At 44.7% G+C, this 19,194-nt stretch overlaps 1 protein-coding gene across 1 annotated transcript in view; it reads right to left on the minus strand.

Moving 5' to 3' along the window:
• The window catches only part of USP10 (ubiquitin specific peptidase 10), a 64,638-nt gene extending 52,976 nt beyond the window's left edge, over window positions 1–11,662 (minus strand). Inside the window, exon 1 of the mRNA XM_040253984.1 lies at window positions 11,503–11,662. Coding sequence (XP_040109918.1) covers window positions 11,503–11,523 — 21 coding nt within the window. The 5' untranslated portion in view covers window positions 11,524–11,662. The remainder of the gene's footprint in view (window positions 1–11,502) is intronic.
• Between the last annotated feature and the right edge of the window lie 7,532 nt (window positions 11,663–19,194).

Consider the following 19,194-nt stretch of genomic DNA (forward strand, 5'->3'; position numbering starts at 1 on the left):
AACAGATTAGCTGATATACAGATGAGTTGCCTGGATTCAAGAAACTATACAACAGGAATAAGGAGAGTCACGAAACCCTTCAAGAAAGCCTAGAGGTCACCTGCATTCTTAACACAAGACCTGCAATCCATCTGAAAACCTCAGGAGCAGCCCACCTATTTTGCAGCACCTCTCGTTACTGTAAGTCAGGGAGGGCAAATCTGTGCCTTGTGGTTCCTGCACCCTGTGGGCCTGACCTTCACTCCTAGGACTGGAAGTAGGTTCTGCCAGACGACATCTGTGTGCTGTGCCCTCCACGAGGCAGGGCCATGCCTTCCTTCCACTGCTCGGGCACTCGGCCCATCCGGGGCCGGCAGCCTGCAGGCCTCCGGGAACAGCTGACTGACTGGGAGGAAGGACAGGGCATCTCCAGCACCAAAGTCCACAGGGCCCTCCAGGCTTCCGTGCAGGACAGCTTGGGAGTCCTCCCCTTCTTCACAGGGAAGGGAGGAAGCTAACTCAGATCTACGCTTTCAAACAAAATGAAATCAATGGCAAAGAAACAAAATGGCAACATATTTTACTTTCTGTCCATCTTGAAAAGAAACTCATTTGTTCAACGTGTATCAGGGGGTGAGAGGCCAAGTTTTTCCAAACTGAGCTGTGGCAACTCTGTCCAAGACCAGTCATGGCTAGGATATTGCTACAGTGTCATTGTGAGTAAAGTTCAAGTTACAGCCAGAGAAGCTTCCAGCCAAAACTAAAGAGACTGCTCAAGATTTTTTTTTTTCAAAGCAATCTCTTATCTCGTTCTCATGGAACAGAACTCCAGTCACACATGAAAAAGAAAGTGTGCACTCCTGGCACTTAACTCACACTGTGTAGTGTGGCATGGAAAAGCCAAGAATTCAGTTAGAACCAAGATGGAACCAAGAGTGTCATTTCAGCACCAATTTGTGAAAAACTGGAGACAAGAACTTCTAAGCTGACAAATCCATGACCAGCAACAACAACAACAACAAAAGGCTGCAAGAATTTCCAATGGCAAATTGGCTTAATGCTATGCCTCAATCCTCAAAGTCGGCAGACAGTCACAGTTAAACGGAGTTGGGGCGAAGCCCAAGCTGCCCCCATACCGAGAGTCCTATCTCACCACATGGCACCCAGCAGTTTCTCATGGCTTTAGGGAATATAATACAATATAGAATAAGAGTTGGATAAATGTTTGCGGAGAAGAATTTGTCAATCAGTTAGCTGCTGAACTTCAAACAAAACTGAACTCTCATGCTCAAGACCCAGGGTGGCAGGTCTTCAAAGTGGCAACATGTCAGGCTCCTCAGTCAGTTCTGTTTCCACAAGTCACTCGATTCAGGGCTGAAATTACTAACATTACCTCTCAGAGGGCCACAAGCTGGCGTCTTTTGTTGCTGTTCATACCTAACCTAAACTGAAAATGTTTTTAAATGTCCAAACTATGACTCAGTTAATTCTATTCATGGGAAAGGGCTCGGCAGCTTAAGGGGAAAGGTGGCAAACAAAAGCATGCCGAGGCTCTGACAGGTGTGTCAGGCTGAGGCCCTGGGGGCTGAGGGGACACAGCTGGGGGCCTAGCCAGTGGGTCTGGATGGCCACCAGGATGCCAGGCGGTTCGACTGAGAAGACCACGACCAAGGATCATGACTTAAGAAATACTACTATATAAAATGGGGCTTCCCTGATAGCTCAGCTGGTAAAGATCCTCCTGCAATGCAGGAGACCCTGGTTCAATTCCTGGGTCGGGAAGATCCACTGGAGAAGGGATAGGCTACCCACTCCAGCATTCTTGGGCTTCCCTTGTGGCTCAGCTGGTAAAGAATCGCCACCTGGAGAATTCCATGGACTGTATAGTCCATGGGGTCGCAAAGAGTGACTAAGCAAAGCATAGCACAGCACATTATGTAAAATGAGCCCAAATGTCTAAAATTTAAAGGGAAGCATTTAAAAATATTAACAGAAATCATCTCAGAGTCATGACATATGGGTGATATATTTTCTTTACAATCAAGGAATAAATGCTGGTTTTTAAAGTTGCCCCCCTCCCAAAAAAATTAAAGAGAATATGGGCAGAAAGTGAAGAGAAACTAAAGAGCCTCTTGATGATGGTGAAAGAAAAGAGTGAAAAAGTTGGCTTAAAACTCAACATTCAAAAAACTAAGACCATGGCATCCAGTCCCATCACTCCATGGCAAACAGATAGAGAAACAATGGAAACAGTGAGAAACATTATTTTCTTCGGCTCCAAAATCACTGCAGATGGTGATTGCAGCCATGAAATTAAAAGACGCCTGCTCCTTGGAAGAAAAGCTATGACCAACCTAGATAGCATATCGAAAAGCAGAGAGATTATTTTGCCAACAAAGGTCCGTCTAGTCAAAGCTTTGGTTTTTCCAGTGGTCATGTACAGATGTGAGAGTTGGACTATAAAGAAAGCTGAGTGCTGAAGAATAGATGCTTTTGAACTGTGGTGTTGGAGAAGACTCTTGAGAGTCCCTTGGACTGCAAGGAGATCCAACCAGTCCATTCTGAAGGAGATCAGTCCTAAAAATTCATTGGAAGGGCTGATGCTGAAGCTGAAACCCCAATACTTTGGCCACCTGATGCAAAGAACGGACTCACTGGAAAAGACTCTGATGCTGGGAAAGATTGGGGGCAGGAGAAGGGGATGACAGAGGATGAGATGGCTGGATGGCATCACCGACTCGATGGACATGAGTTTGAGCAAGCTCTAGGAGTTGGTGATGGACAGGAAAGCCTGGGGTGCTGCAGTCCTTGGGGTCGGAAAGAGTCGGACACAACTGAGTGACTGAACTGAACTAACTGATGTCCCCATATGACTTCCCTAACGACTCTATCCAATTATCACTGAGGACACTCAAGGGCTATCTGCCTTGCACTAATCTGCCTCAGATATCCCCAAACAAATGTCCTACATTTTCCCCCCTCAAAGTTTTAGGGTTTAAGGTCCTGAGATGAGCAGAGTGAACATTCTGAGATCTAGAGAGCCAGCAGAAGACACCTTTGCCACCCTGGGGAGGACCCCAACCAGGCCTAGAACCACCACCTCCGTCAGCAACCCTCACAGAGCCTGTGCTTTCAGACAGACACCATCACCAAGGCTGGACTACCAAAGTCCTTCGTCCCCCAATCCCCCAACACTGTCCCAGCATCCCACCCTACACACCAGGCAGTCACCCACCGAGCACAGGTGCCCAAACAGGCCGCAGGCCTAAAGACTCTGGTCTTCTGCATGCGCTTCCCCCACAACCCCATCCCTGAGCTTCTCTGCTCAAATGTCGCCTTTCTAGGAGAGTCAGCTTCTCCTGACGCTTCTTCTCAGCTTCCCCTGACGCTCCCCTTTTCAAACCACATGGCGCTGCCACTCCCCCCACCTCCACTGCACCCTCCCCAAGCTCAAGTTCGTGGCCGCCATGAGCCTGCAGGATGGTTCTGCAGGGCAGGCAGCATGAGTGCGTCACCCTCTTCCACGCTCTCCCCGGGGTAAGACTGGTGGCCTCCCCGCCGCCTTGGCACCCAGTTCTGAGTTCTCAGGGGCTCCACAGGCCCTGCAGTCGCAGAGCCATCTCAGGCTGGGTATCAGCCAAGGCCCTGCTTCTGGGAGCCAGTCCCCTGCCTCCCCTGCCCTTCCTCCAGACGTGGTCTTCAGTGTGGAATGGCCCTCTGCATTCCTGCGACCATCTGAGTAGTGTGTGTGTCTCTCTGACAGTAAGCTCCCTGGTAAGAGGGACAATGTCCATCTCGGCTTATCACTCCATCGTCAGTGCCTGGTACACAGCAGCCACTCAATGACTACTTGCTAAACGAATGAATGGAAGTTTCTGACTATACTGTTCACACTTCTGTTACAGAAATTACCACCCTAAAAAGGGGATCACCAACTGGCCTGTTCCCCTCTCCTCCTACACTGTCAACTCCCAAAGCACAGATCTCTTTTCAGCTCTATCCTGCTAACGCCTGGCCACCAAAATTCTTTGAGCAATCACAAAAGATATAAAGTCCTTTATATGCAGTTCTGAATAAAAGTGCCTGGTATACTACAAATTAATTCCAAAGACACAGAATACTACCCTTGGAAGACCTGACTTTGCATTTTATTGGAAGTGGTGGAATATGATTTCTGGGGAGAGGAAGCAGACATGAGCAGTGGGACAGTTCTTCATGATTTGCTTTTCTTTTCTTGCCACTGCAATATTTCAATAAATACAAAGGGGGTAGACCAAACATGAATCAGCTTATTGACAGATATTTATGAAAGTCTTTCTCAATCTTTTTCAAATATTTCACAGTCTAACTTGCTTTTTAATCAAATTAATATGTACTTTTAAGTTTTTTTAACATAAAAATACTTCATGTTTTAATTTATTACTATTTTCTTAATGTTACTAAGCAAAATGTATCTCCCACTATGCCTCCAAATAACTAATGAATTAAAAATGCTCATGTTTTAGAGAACTTCCTGGTGGTCCAGTGGTTAGGACTCCACAGGTCACTGCAGGGGGCACAGGTTTACTCCCTGATCAGGGAAAAAAGATTGCAGCGTGGCCAAAAAGAAAGAAAGAAACAAACAAAGGGGGTAAGTGAGGAAAGTCTGATTTTGGATAAGACAGGAGAAAGTCCAGGTTCATTACCCAATTCCCCACTAGTCACCAAGGTTGATAACCTACTAACCTCTCAAACTAAGCAAAGGTTTGTCCTCTCAGGGGTCTTCTTTAATGCAGAGTTGACCAACAGATAAGAATTTGAATCTGAATCAGACCTTTTTTTTTACAATATAGAAACTGGACACCATGACTGCTATAATTACGGGGTTGAATGTCTTCAAAATACCATTTCTTAAAAAAAAAAAAAATTGTTCAGGCATTTTAATATTCACAAATTTCTACAGCACTTCCACAGTTCTCAGTATACTGGGTCACAGAAAAACCACTTTAACCTCCAGAACATCTCCTCCATCCCCTGGCAAAATCCAATAAAAATAAGAAAAAGTCTATTCTACCTGAATATACAGCTTCAATAATTTTAGAAGCAAGAGGTGCTCCAAAAAGTCCAGCTCACTGACTATCTGGTCGTGTGCGTGCGAAAGTCATTCAGTGTCGCTCAGGGTCCGACTTTTTGCAACCCCATGGGCTACCCATATCCAGTCCATGGACTTCTCCTGGCCAGAATCCTGGAGTGGGCAGCTGTTCCTTCTCAACCTAGGGATCAAACCCAGGTCTCCCGCAGTGCAGGTGGATTCTTTACCAGCTGAGCCACAAGGGAAGCCCAACCATCTGGTTAGAAGACTGCATTATGAGAAAAGGGAACAAAAACAGTGTCTGAATAGGAAAGGCACACAAGACAGACCAATGGAACCAAGATCAGGGAGAGGGGGAGTGACTTTTTACTTTAAACATGTCTGTTTCAGAAACTGAAGTCTAAAAAAAAAAAAGAAATTCAAGTCTTTATTTTGTATTTAAAAATAAAATCAATGAACAAGTTGTACCAAAATGCACTCTACACAGAATCTAGCAATTAATAATTAGTAACAGACTGGGTGTTGCTGTTTAGTTGCTAAGTTGTGCCCAACTCTTTGTGACCCTGTGGACTGTAGGTTGCCAGGCTCTTCTGTCCACAGGGTTTTCCAAGCAAGAATACTAGAGTGGGTTGCCATTTCCTTTTCCAGCCCTAAATAATTACTTAAACATGTAAACCTTTATTTCATTCATTCGGTCATTCCATAAACCTTCTCTGAGAACTATCATGAGGAAATTGCACTGTGAAACAGCAGAGGCTAGAAGTCTAAACAGCAGAGGCTAGAAGTCCAAAATCTGCTCTTAAGTCCCCGATAGTGCCTTTCATGGCCACGTGGCTTCAATCACAACCTCCAGAGTCTCACTTTACCCATCTGTAAAATGGTGATAATAGGAATACATTACAGGGTTGCTTAAGGATCACGCCAGCCACAGCACTTCACAAACCATGCAGCTTATAAACTACACAACCACTCCACATGCTGATCGCTGTAATGTTTCATTTCATAATAAATATGCTCCTCCTTGTCCAATCAGCAGATCTACCCCAAAGGCCTACTCTCCAGGTCTCAAATAAACACATACATCTTGGTAACCATCCAAGGAGAATTACCACTTAAATATTAAGAAACATAAGTTTTCTACAACATCAGGCAGGAATCTCCAAAAACTCAAGAATTAAACATCATTTTCAAATTCTCTTTTATATCCTCCCAAGTGCTATTAAAAGTAAAAAGACTGATATTTTCAGAAAAAAATAGAGAGTACATACTTTAATGATGAAATTCTCTCAAGAGGCATTGCTTCACTCCTCTGGAGTTATAAACTGTCTAAAATAGGAGAGACACATAAGAGGAAAACTAGAAATGCTCTTGATGGTTACCAGAATACCAAATAAATTCACAAGCTGACTGGCCCTAACTAAATTTAAATCAGTATAATAAAATTTAAAATGCATCACTTATATCCAGAGAAAAGGATACTATCTATCTTTATATGAGAATAATTAAACAATGCAGACTAACTCATTAGCCTAGAAGCCAAATCAAAATTCCCCACACACAGCCATGTATTAAATGTTCTTGGGCAGTTCTGGTTTTAGTTCACAAGGTCCATGGCTTGCAGCAATTTATACAGAGATCTAGCTTTAGTCAACATATTTTAAAACAAATTATACTTTTGACTTGTACTCACAATAATGATAAACGTCTATTTTTCTGAACAGTGAGGAAAGTAAATTGAGAAAATGGTCCAAAAAACCATCCCCACTACTTCCAGTGCATCCGATGGCTCTCATGGGACTACAGCTCCAGGAGAGGGGTGAGGATGGGGGGGTGAGGGGGCTATTCATGGGACTCCTCCCTTCCCTCCCCGGCCAGCTCGTCCACAATAACAGGTCTGTAACATGAAGCCCTCTATTTTGATCAGTCTTAAATGCAAGGTTTTTTTTTTCCTACATTCAGTGTCTTACAGCAGAGCATGCTTGCGATCTCTAATATTATTCAAGTTACATTTAATTTTTTTTCCCACAGTAGCTCCAATGACAATATAAATTTGCAGCTACCACGCTGAATCTTTTGAAATTTTAAAGACTACTTTGCTAGAAAAGAGCACTGATATGCCAACTGTGTGCATGTAATACACAGATATAAAGCAGCATTTCTCCATAAAACAAGTACAAGTGGGGAAACAAAACTGTACCACCATAAGAGAGAGAGAGAAAGGCAGGCAGCTAGGTGTAAAACTTGGATACCAAAGGCACAAGACTGGGGCACCAGTTTTTCTCCTAGGAGGTATTTTTATTTTCAATGCACTACTTGTGAGACTCTTAAATCAGAGACTGCAGGCTTATGAGATGGTGAGATGGTCCTTCAGCTGATAACCAGAAAAATAAAGTGAGAACTGACCTGAAGAATGACAACCAGAAAAAGCTGCAGATGAAGCCCAGGAGAGAGAGGCCTGAAAGGGGAGAGCAGAGGAGCAGCCCTGGGCTAGCACATGGTCTGGGCACCTCGTCATCTCTCAGCTCTCAAGGCAGCCAGAGAGGGCATGTCCAGGAAGACTGGCTGTGTCCTCCCCACCCCAAACCACACTTCCACCTCACCAAACCTACTCCCAGGAGAGGGCAACCGAGCACAGGGTCTTTCCAGACAGGGAGCCACATGGAGCTATTGGTTTCTCGGGTCCTCTGCTGAAAATGGGATCACGACTGAGGAGCTTTCAAATAGTCAGAAAGTGGCCCACTCATGAAAAGTCTACGCTCTGAAGACTCCACCTTGAGGTTTATGACAGATTCTACAATGTCTGATCCTGGAAACAAATAGTACTATAAACCTACCCAAAGGGCTATCTTTATTGTGCCTACACTCAGTTCTTCATCCAGCCTGCACTGACAGAAAGGATCACAGAAAGACCTATTGGGAGATCACGTCAAAAAACAGGAAAACTGCAGTCCAAGCACATGCAAGTCTTTGGAATTGAACATCTACACTGCTGAAGTAGCACTAAAGTGACAAATGACAGTAATCCAATGGCCCAAGGCCAGGAAATTCCACTGCAAACAGATTTATCTGTTTTGTGCCACAGTGATTCTTGCCTGTGTGGCAGTAAAGAGAACTGTGACAGCGTAATTACAAATTCAAAAGCAAGCGCTTCCCACTGGTTTTCATACTTAGTGTATTGTCAGTAAGAAGTGTCCTCAGCAACCACCTTCAATGTGCCACTTGAAAAGCCAGATCTCTTAACAGCAAGTACTTGCATGGCTGAAATTTGGAAAAGCACAAACAAACAAACAAATCTTGATGTAACTACTTCAGGTTGAAATGATACAACTTTTCTCAATTACTTGAATATTATAGTCTGAGCAGAGCAGAAAGTAAATGTGCCACTAGGCCTGACATTAAATAATCATTAAGCTTCGAAATTTTTTTTCTTCCTTAAGTTTTCCTATGTGACCCACTATTCAAGTCGTGTTAGTTCTACATTCAAAAAAATCTGAAATAAACGTCCTAACTTTTGCTCTGGAGAGGAATTTAGAGTGAGGCGGGTCCACTTATTACTTGCCATCACTACATCACTTGGTCCCCACAAGATGGGCTCCAGAGTGTGAGGGGAGGCCCTAGATGGGGCTCTCACCTCCGTTGCTGGTCTGCAGGAATCACGGAGGAGATATCAACTCAAACTTTAAACAACGTATCTAGTGTGAGGACCTGTTTCAAGATTTTGCTGTCACTCTACAAAGGAACACTGGTATCTCCAAATATCCTACACTTCAAATAGTTTTACTTCAGCTGCTCACTATGAAACACCAATAAAAATGCTTCTCTTTGGAGAACTACTAACACAGCTGTCAGTTACAAAGATATTCAATGCTTCAGCAACACTCTACCATATGCTCTAAGTTGGATCCAAGAAATCCCACAGTGTAAAATGAGGGGCCACTTTATTTTATCCTAGGTAAGGAAAAGATTGAGGTGAGCCCGCTGCAGGGGACCAGGACAGGAGCAGCCACATGATATTCAAATAGGCTGTAAGAAGCGTTACTGTAGAGATTTCACTAAGTACAACTGCAATGATCACAAACGCTTCTTCTGGTTTAAGACAGCACTGGTCAGTTCAAATTAATTATCCCAAATCATTTCATCAGTTCCCTCGTGACAACAAATATTAATTAGAGATGTACTTTCACCTCAATTGTCAAAGTTCATTATTTGGGTTTGTTAAAATGTGTTGAAAGCTATCCACATTAGAAATGTTTCCAAGTTTTTCAGTTTCACGTCAATCCAGGGAAAAGGGTTCAATCAATACGATGGAAATAGGATATAATCTATAAATGTTTTAAACTGTAACCTTAAAAATCCAATTTTAAAATAGGACCCTTAAAAAAACCTAAGAAAAAAATAAAATAAAATAGAGCCCCTACTGCTAATCTGTGGTTGTTAACCCCCACAGTAAACATGTAATATGCATCATCGTGCTTAGCACAGGGTGATCGCTCAATCAGTATTTGTTGAATTAATGAATGGCAATGACCAAGGCAGTACCCTTAGGACAGGAGGTAACTGAATAAAACTAAATTATTAAAATGCTCAGCCTGACTTAAGCAGGATCCAACCATTAAATCCTGTCACATACATGATTTCATTACCTGTTTTCATTACTACTCTTCTAAAAAGAAAATTATTTGAAGTATGAGAAATCATACCATTTCCTTTCCTACCTTCTCTATGCTAGAACTTAAAAGCATTTCACTCATACTTTAAAAGAATAAACCCAAAGTGTTGCTAACATTTATGTTCAGCTAATTGTTGCCATCTTAATTTTCAAAAGATGTACAACATGCAGGCAATAATGCTGTATAAAACAAACAGTAGGACAAGGAAAGCAAACGAAATTACAATCACGTTTACATATTATACTGCTCATTAACATTTCAATTTTGCCCTGTGACTGGTGCTTATGATAATGAAGTGAATTATGCCTAAACATGCTTCTTTCATTTCAAAATCACTACGACTATGACCCATTCGTTCACAATGAACCTTGTACCTATTTTGTAGCTAATCATCTTAAAATTTAAGTTGAGAAAAAGGCAAATACTAAATCTCTTCAGGAAAGAAATCTTTGAATTACACACTTGTAAAACTTATTCAACCACTAAGCCCTTTTTTTGTGTATATAACTTTACTGAGTTACTTTCAAAAGCAGACGTACTAGTGAACAAAAAGTTAAAGGCTGAAAGTTGTAGAGCAAACTGAAGCGCCAAAAATTTAACAAAATTGCAGCTTCCTGTAAGATCTCATTTTATTAAATTATCGCGTCTTAAATTCCACAACACGCGTTAATTACAAGTTATTAAACCCTACTCCATTCCCAAAAGAGCAACAAAAACCAACTGCTTAGAGAGGGTTATGATTTACCGGCCACCAATTTTCCAATAGCTACTTTGTTCCATTTCCCTATATTTAATACAAAGTTAATACTACAGCACACGGAGTTGATACAAAAAAGTGCAACAACTTCGAGGGATTGGAAGTCGACAAATCAGTGGTCTACACAGCAAGCCCGACAAATACGACCACATGCTGATTTTCAAACAGAGCAACTATTTGGGAGAGTGGGGAGGACTGAGTTCAACTCTAAACTATCTCCCTAAAAGCGTGCTCGTTCCTCTTTCTTTCCACTGCGGGATTATCTTAAGTGGCCCCTAAGCCTGAGAGACCGCTCTGACAGTGTGCGTTAGTATAGTGTCAGACGGGCTGAGACGGATTCAAGCAAACGATGTCACTCAAAGGCAGGTATTAATAAAAGTAGGGTCCTGGCGAGTTATTTCGAGTCCCTTTGCCAACAGTAACCTTAAGCTGCTCCTGAGTCACTTGAATCTAAAAGCCAGAAAACCAGCAATCTCACTCACCCCCACCCCACCCCATCCCACCCCAACCCCCAACGGAGTCAATCAAACTGCGAAAGCAACCTTGAGTGCCACGGGGAAAACGGTGCACCCCCAAATCTTGGTGGTTCGCTGCGGGCAGAGAAGCAACCGGAGGGCGTGGAAGGCTCTGCCGCTCCCGGGCCTCCAGAAGCCCCTCGGCCGCCTCCCGGGACGGCCAGGGCCCCATCCTTACCGCCGGCTCGCCCCGCGGTCCAGCCCTGAGGTTAACCCCTTCGCGCCCCCACACCCATACCCTCTCCAGGCCGGCCCGGGCGCCCCCTCTCTGCCGCCCCCACGAGGCAGGGCCCAGCGGGCTCGGGTGCGGGACGGGCCGGGCTGAGGGCGGCCGAGGCGCGGAGGCAGCGGGAGGCTCGGGGCCTAGTCCCGGGCAGCGTGTCCCGGCGCCCTCCCCCACTCCCACACGCTCGCTCAGGGCCGGGGTACGCCCGCCCGCCCGTCCACTCCGGCCCCCGCCCGCCCGCGGCCCGGGATCCCTTCCTGCCGAGGAAGCCGGCTGGCAGCTACCTGCGGGCTGCGGAGGGCCATGGCGACCCGTTTCAATGAGCCTCGGCGCTCGTCCGGCTCCTCACGCTGCTTCCCCCGCCGCCGCCATCTTCTCACCCGCACATACACACTCGCATAGGCCGCCGCGCCTGCGCACTGGCCGCGCGCCGCGGGGCGTGGGGAGGCCGGGCGCGCCGGGCGTGCGCTGCGCATGCGCAGCCGACAGGTGGGCGTGCGCGGCGGGAGCCGGCCTGGGGTGGACCCTGAGCCCGCGCCCCTAGGCGGATACGGCCCCGCCCGCTGCAGACCCGAGCTCCTGGACCCCGACGGAAAGCGCGGAGGACTGAGGTGATAACTCCGGAGCGCCTGGTCGGCCCGAGCTTCTCACCACCCTGGAGGCCACCTGGGCGGTGCTTGGCGGGACTCAGGAAGTCCGGGCCGGGAGCTGCGGCCTGAGGTCGGCCGGCTCCGCCGAACCCTTGGGCCGGGGTCTCCGAAGTGCGAGCTGAAGATCTCAGAGCAGTCGCGTTTATGGAGGTTTCATCCACCCATTCATATTTGTTCACTTTTCATTCATTCCACAAACAGACTGAGCGCCTGCACTGTGCCACGCCTTTAACTAGGCATCGGAGAATATTTTAAAAAAATAAAAACGCACCTGTAAAGCGTTTAGGATTGGGGCCTGGCAAATGGTAAGCATCCAGTGTTACCTATCACACACCTACAGGCATGTGTCCAGACAGACCACTTTTCGGGTCATTGGTTCCAGAAACAGTGAGCCCCACCTGACCATGCAGGGTACCTCCTGCTTCGGCCCCTCCAGCTGAGTCTTTGGGTTCGTCACCCGTGAATGAGGTTAATTAAATTTCTTAACTCATAAGATTTATGTGAGGAGCAAATTAAATGAGTGTGAATACACTGGCAAAAAAAAAAAAAACTTTAAAAAGCTAGGGAAACAATAATACTGTATCCAAGCTGTGATTAAAACCACAGGAAAAAAATCTACCTATATACAAAGACAGGGAGGGATATGAAAACCCATTGATGACTTATATAGTGGTTTACATCTGGTTTTTAACAGCATGTTTTGTTTGTTTGTTTGTTTTAATGGTGGCACCACTTGATTTCAATACAAGGAGTTACATGTGAAAAGGGAAATATGAGCAAGCATTGTGGGGCCCTGGGCTTCCCTGGTGGCTCAGATGGTAAAGCATCTGCCCGCAATGCAAGAGACCCAGGTTCGACCCCTGGTTTGGGAAGATCCGCTGGAGTAGGAAATGGCAACTCACTCCAGTATTCTTGCCTGGAGAACTCCATGGACAAAGGAGCCTGGCGGGCTACAGTCCATGGGATTGCAGAGTTAGACATGACTGAGCGACTAACACGTCATTGTAGGCCCTGCAGTCCTTAGCAGGCCCTTCCCTGGTGGCTCAGACAGTAAAGTGTCTGCCTGCAGTGCAGGAGTTCAGTTCAGTTCGGTTGGCTCAGTCGTGTCCAACTCTTTGCAGTGCAGGAGACCTGGGTTCAATCCCTGGGTTGGGAAGATCCCCTGGAGAAGGAAATGGCAACCCACTCCAGTACTCTTGCCTGGAAAGTTCCATGGACTGAGGAGCCTGGTAGGCTACAGTCCATGAGGTCTCAACGAGTCAGACACGACTGAATGACTTCACTACCTTCACTACTATGCTTGCAATGAGAGCCAAGGGAGGAAAGCACAGTCAAGAAAGACCTGAAAGAGACTTCCCTGGTGGTCCAGTGGTTAAGAAGCCACATTCCAATGCAGGGACACAGGTTCAATCCCTGGTTGGGAAACTAAGATCCCACATGGGCCTTCGTCCCACAGCTAGGGAGCCCGCACTCTGGAACAAAGCCCTAGCACAGCCCTCCCACCCCCACCCCCCAAAGAAAGCCTAAAATAAAATCCCAACACCCGCACTCTCTGGGCTGCGTGAATTTCAGCCGGTAAACTTTCTTAAACTTTCTGTGAATTTTTTGTAAAAGGAGGTGTGGTAAGCAGAGTCATCCCATCCCCAAAATGTCCACTTCCCAATCTGCAGAACCTGTACAGATGTGACTTTACATTGCTAAAAGGACTTTGCAGATGGGGTTAAATTGAAGAGTTTGAGATAAAGAGATTATTCTGGATTAAATGGGTGGGACCCATGTAAACACAAAGGTCCTTTAAAAAAGAAAGAAGGAGGAAGCCAGAGAGTCAGACAATCAGAGAAGTTAACTACTAAGTGAGGAGGGAAGACAGAGAGAGTAAGAGATTTCAAGAGGTTAGGTTGCTGGCTTTGAAGATGGAGGCATGCAGTTCTAGAAGCTAGAAAAGACACAGATTTTCTCCTAAAGCCTCCAGAAAGAAGACAGCCTTGCCTACAACTTGTCTTCAGCCCAGTGAATCTTCTGACCAACAGAACTGCAAAATAATTTGTAAACCAGTAAATTTGTGGCCATTTGTTACAGCAGCAACAGGAAATTAACACAGAGAAATAATACAATCTACTTTGCAAGCATGTTGCCAGGAGGAAACTAATGTATCTAGCTCATGGAATGTGGTGCCTAGCACTTTTTAACTACCAATCAATTAGTGATAAGGGACTTTTTATTATATCCCAGGGAAGGTATAAGTTTTCTTCAAGGAGGTAACATTTGAACTAAGCCTTGATAGCTACCTCTTGAGAGGGGCCCCATATTTTCCTATCTAAACCAATGGCTACATGGTCTGACAGGCAGGAGTTAATTCTTGGGTCCAAGGGGTTAGACTATTTCAGTTAGACCTATCCTACCTGGAAAATTCTTTTCTGGAGCTCTGATAGTATAGAAGAGTACTGGTAGCTGTGTGACCTTGGGCAAGTACCTACCTCTCTAGACCTCAGTTTCCTCCTCTGTAAAACAGGAGGGATGATACCTTTCAGGAATGTAGTGGAAATGAATACAATAACTTATTGCTTAATAAGATGTTCAGCATAGAGCAAGAACTCAATAAATGATGGAAATTATCATTATCCAGACTTTTTGGAAAGGGAGATAATGATAGCAAGGGCTCAGTGCATTTGACAGGATGTTATTGCCAATAATAAAATTCAAGCTTTCTAAGAAAAATTGGAATTTGGGGAGACATATCCACCATTGTGAGCTGAGCAGCTTCCCGCTTTTACACATTTAAAGACTTTTCTGACAAGATTAATGGTGATAGTAACAAATGAGGGTTGTAGCTTTTTTTTTTTTAGTACTAATGGAACATTTCAACATTTGGAAGGTGTGCATAACTCACTGAATCAGTATTTTCCAAATGACCCATGTAGGATGTTATAAAATCATGCATGAATAAAAGATCCATTCAAAGTACTAAGATAGACCAGTGGGTTTTAATCTAACAGAGTTTGAAAAGTTCATTGAGATGATTTCACATTCCACTTTGCAGTTTTCCTTTAAGAAATTTGCTTTTCACAAGCAACAAATAAAAATATACACAATTACTGAAAAAGGCCCTTCCTAATTTTTTTCTTAAAAAAAAAAGATGGGGGGGGGGGCATTCCTTTTTGAGAACTACACTTTTTAGGAAAATACTCCTCTCTGCCTTCCCAGCTGCATGCCCTGTGTGAGGCTGGATTTTCTTCACACTTCAGTTCAAAGCAACATATCACGACTAACTAAAGTCACAAGCAGGTATGAGAATGCAGCTGCAAAATACAAAACAATGTTACTCTTCGCAACACCATTCTGTTGTTGTCGTTTTGAAAAGTTATATTTCATTAAAAATATTTTATTTTTTACACTGATACACAATGAATTTATGAGAAATAAATTGTCATACATTTTTATAAATATTTTGGTTTTCATTCCTAACTGGTAAATGGCAATAAGATAGAATTCACAAAAACAAAAGTTTTGGGGATCAGCAATAATTTTGTAAAATGAAGGGAAATCTGAGGACTTCCCTGATCGCACAGAGGATAAGAATCTGCCTGCCAATTCAGGGGGACAAGGTTCAGTCCTGGGTTTGGGAAGATTCTACATGATCCAGAGCAAACTAAGCCCAGGCATCACAGTATCCAGCCTCTGCTCTAGAGCCCGTGAGCCACAGATGCTGAGCCCACAAGCTGCAACTACTGAAGCCCAATTACCTAGAGCCTGTGCTCCACAACAAGAGAAGTCGCCACAATAAGAAGCCTTCGCACCGCAACAAAGAGTAGCCCCTGCTCACTGCAACTAGAGAAAGCCCTCGAAAAACAGTGACCAATGCAGCAAAAAAAAAAAAAAAACCTAATAAGAGTTTTGAGAAGGACAACTAGGCACCAGGCAAGACCCCACTTCACTTTTCCGGTGCTCCTCGGCCTGCCTGGAACTTCCTTTCCCCTGACTCCCTCAGATCTCTGGTTCTGATGGCCACCAGCCCCAAAAGGACTTTTCTGAAAGGACCTCTTCTCTGCCCAACCACGGTCTCTCCTATTCTTTTTTTTTCCCCTCCACAGCACTTCTCTCTAAATGACAGTGTGCAGAATATTTATTTTAGGTGTGGATTATCCATCTCCGCCACTAGACTCTAAACTCCAGGAAGCTTACCTTTATTCCCTGATATTCTTACAAACCTGTAACCCTTCCAGATGTTTGGCAACCTTGCAATATATATTTTTTGAATGAATGAATGAACAAGTGACCATTTTTAATTCTCACAAAACCCAGCGAAGTGAAGATTATTGGTTTCCCCATTTGGGGGCTGAGAAAGCTGAAAGCGGGGCTTCCCTGATAGCTCAGTTGTAAAGAATCTGCCTGCAATGCATGAGACCCCAGTTTGATTCCTGGGTCAGGAAGATCCACTGGAGAAGGGATAGGCCACCCAGTCCAGTATTGAAAGCTGAAAGAAGTCAAGCCACCACTTTGTTTTTTAAAGCAGTTTCATGAGATAGAACTATAGTTTTGTTTTTTAAGGTTGATTTATTTATGGCTGCACTGGGTCTTCCTTGCTATGGGCAGACTTTCTCTAGTTGTGGCAAGGGGGGCTATTCTGCGTTTCAGTGAAAGGGCTCTCCAGCCTTCAGGCTTAGCAATTGTCACATGCGCTTAGTTGCTCCATGGCATATGAGATCTTCCTGGAGCAGGGATCAAACCCATGTCTCTTCATTTGCAGGCAAATTCTTAACCACTGGACCACCAGGGAAGCCCAAACCACCACTTCTTTTTTTTTTTTTCAAATCACCACTTCTAAGTGGGGTGGATTGTGATGAAAAAAAAAAAAAAAGGTTTGCCAAACGCCTGCTTGGGATCTGATTTGGAAATTGAGTCAAACCATAAAAAGACATTCACATTTTTTCTTTTTTTTTGGTCCCACCATGTGGCACACAAAACTTCCCTGACCAGGGATCGAATCTGTGCCCCTTGCAGCAGAAGTATGGAATGTTGACCACCAGACCACCAGGAAAATCCTTTTTTTCCCTCTCTCTCTTTTTAAAAATTTTATTTTGTTGAAGTATAATTGATTTAAAATGTTGTGTTAATTTCTGCTGTACAGCAAAGGGATTCTGCTATACATATAGCTGAGTCTTTTTTCATATTCTTTCCCATTGTGGTTGATTCAGGATGCTGGATATAGCTCCCTGTGCTCTATACTGGGGCCTCGTTATTTATCGATTCTCTATACACCAGCTTGTGTCTCCTAAGCCCAAGCCTCGAGTTGCCCCTCCCCACCTCCTCCCCGCAGCAACTGCAAGTCTGTTCTCTATGTCTGAGGGTCTGTTTCTGTTTCGTAGATAAGGTGATTTGTGTCATATTTTAGATTCCACATAAAAGCGATATTATATAATGTTTGTTTCCCTTTCTAACTTCCCTTAGTGTGATCATCTCTAGGTCCATCCATGTTGCTGAAAATGGCATTATTTCACACAAAAAGACATTTTTGAGACAATCTAGTAGTGTGGGTAAGGCCTGGAGACCAGGGAATTAACTGCCAACAAATGTATTGGGTGTGCTAGTGAAATTGGGGCTGTTCTAGAAAACCCCACATCCTGTTTCAAGGGATGTTGCTGAGATATGGGCTTCCCTGGTGGCTCAGATGGTAAAGAATCTGCCTGCACTGCAGGAGACCTGAGTTTGATCCCTGAGTCAGGAAAATACCCTGGAGAAAGGAATGGCTACCCATTCCAGCCCTCTTGTCGGGAGAATTCCATGGAGAGAGGAGCCTGGCCGGCTACAGTCCACAGGGTCACAAAGACTTGGACACTACTGAGTGACTAACACATGCTGAAATATATCCAGGTGAAATGACAGGATGTATAGGGTTTGCTTGAAAAATGTTTAAGGCCAAAACAAACAAACAAACAAACAAACAAAAACAGGGAGGAAAAAGGAGTAAGTGAAGCAAACAAGATGAAATCTTGAGAACCATTGAATCTAAGATATGGGAGTATCTGGTTAGGTCCTCTGAGAAGCAAGAGGGAAAGTGGGAAGGGGCTGGGGGCAGCGGGGAGAGAGTTGTTCAGGTGCCTGGCAGGGCTGTCCCCTGGGCAGGAGTGGGGATGGGGAAGGGCTGGGTAAAAGCCCTTGAGCCAAATTTGTGCATCTGAGTAATCTCATTCTCCTGTTCCAGGCAAGGAAAGAACCTGCCTAGTAGCTGTATGAGTTTCCTAAGGCTGCTGTGACAAGCGGATGTTCTGAGGGAGCATCGATTTCAGGCCTCTCTGCAGCTTCTGGTGCTGCCGCTGATCCTCGGCCTAGCGCTTCAGCAGTCCAGTCTCTGCCTGCGTTGTCACGTGGCCTTTTCCCCTCTGGGTCATTTAATAAAATCAGCTCTGGGGGTTTTTCATCCCAGAACAGAATGGAGCCTCAGGTTGTCCCCCTGGAGCCCCCCTAATCATGGCTTGCTTTGCAGGGCATGTTATCTCAAGTATGTTTAATCTTTAAACATTAACATCAAATTCAGCCCAGCAACCTGCCTGAGGAAGGAAGGGAGCAGATGGGCCAGGAAATGCAGGTTGCTGCCTCTCATATCAGCTCCCCAAAGGGCGTGTTCATGCGTTTACTTCTTCTCCTTTTGCCCTTTTATTCTGAGTGGCAGAACTCATGTAGTTGAAGTCTCTTCTGGAGCAGAACACCCACACAATGTATTTCCTCTCTCCTCTGTCGTACTTATTTCCTCATCTCTGCCCTACCCAGGGTTGGGCACTGTCTCCAGACCACAGAACAGGTGCTGCTATCTTAAAGGACCTTGGCCAGGGGGAAAGTGCTCAAGAAGAGGAGTAAGCCAAGGTAAGAAGTACCAAGGGTCTGGATTGACTCTGAATCTCTGAAGGAATCATTGATTTTCTATAACTCAGTTCTCATATAGGAGGAAAGTCCAATGTGTCCTGCCAGCCTCACAGGATAGATACTGAAATGGACTGGCATGATGAAAGGAAGCTTATATGGCGTAGACTAATCCATTAGCTGCCATGCATTCATGTTACCACTGAGTTAAAGTGGTGACATCACTATTTTATACCTTTTCATGTTTCTTGATCCAGACACCCCTACCAACCTTTCCCATTCATCCAAGAAATTCTTATTTTTCATTGATATTCATCTAACTTTTTTTTTTTCCTGCGAAACAGACAGCTGGTGCTGGAAGAGAGATAGGATAGCTTTCTTTCAGTCTTCTTTAGCCTAGAAAAATAAGTATCCTTTCTACTCTCAAGTGAAGATTGATTACTGTAATGCAAGAGTTTTGGGGGGACT

The sequence above is a fragment of the Oryx dammah genome, unplaced genomic scaffold, assembly GCF_014754425.2.
Source record: "Oryx dammah isolate SB20612 unplaced genomic scaffold, SCBI_Odam_1.1 HiC_scaffold_13, whole genome shotgun sequence".
Lineage (NCBI taxonomy): Eukaryota > Metazoa > Chordata > Mammalia > Artiodactyla > Bovidae > Oryx > Oryx dammah.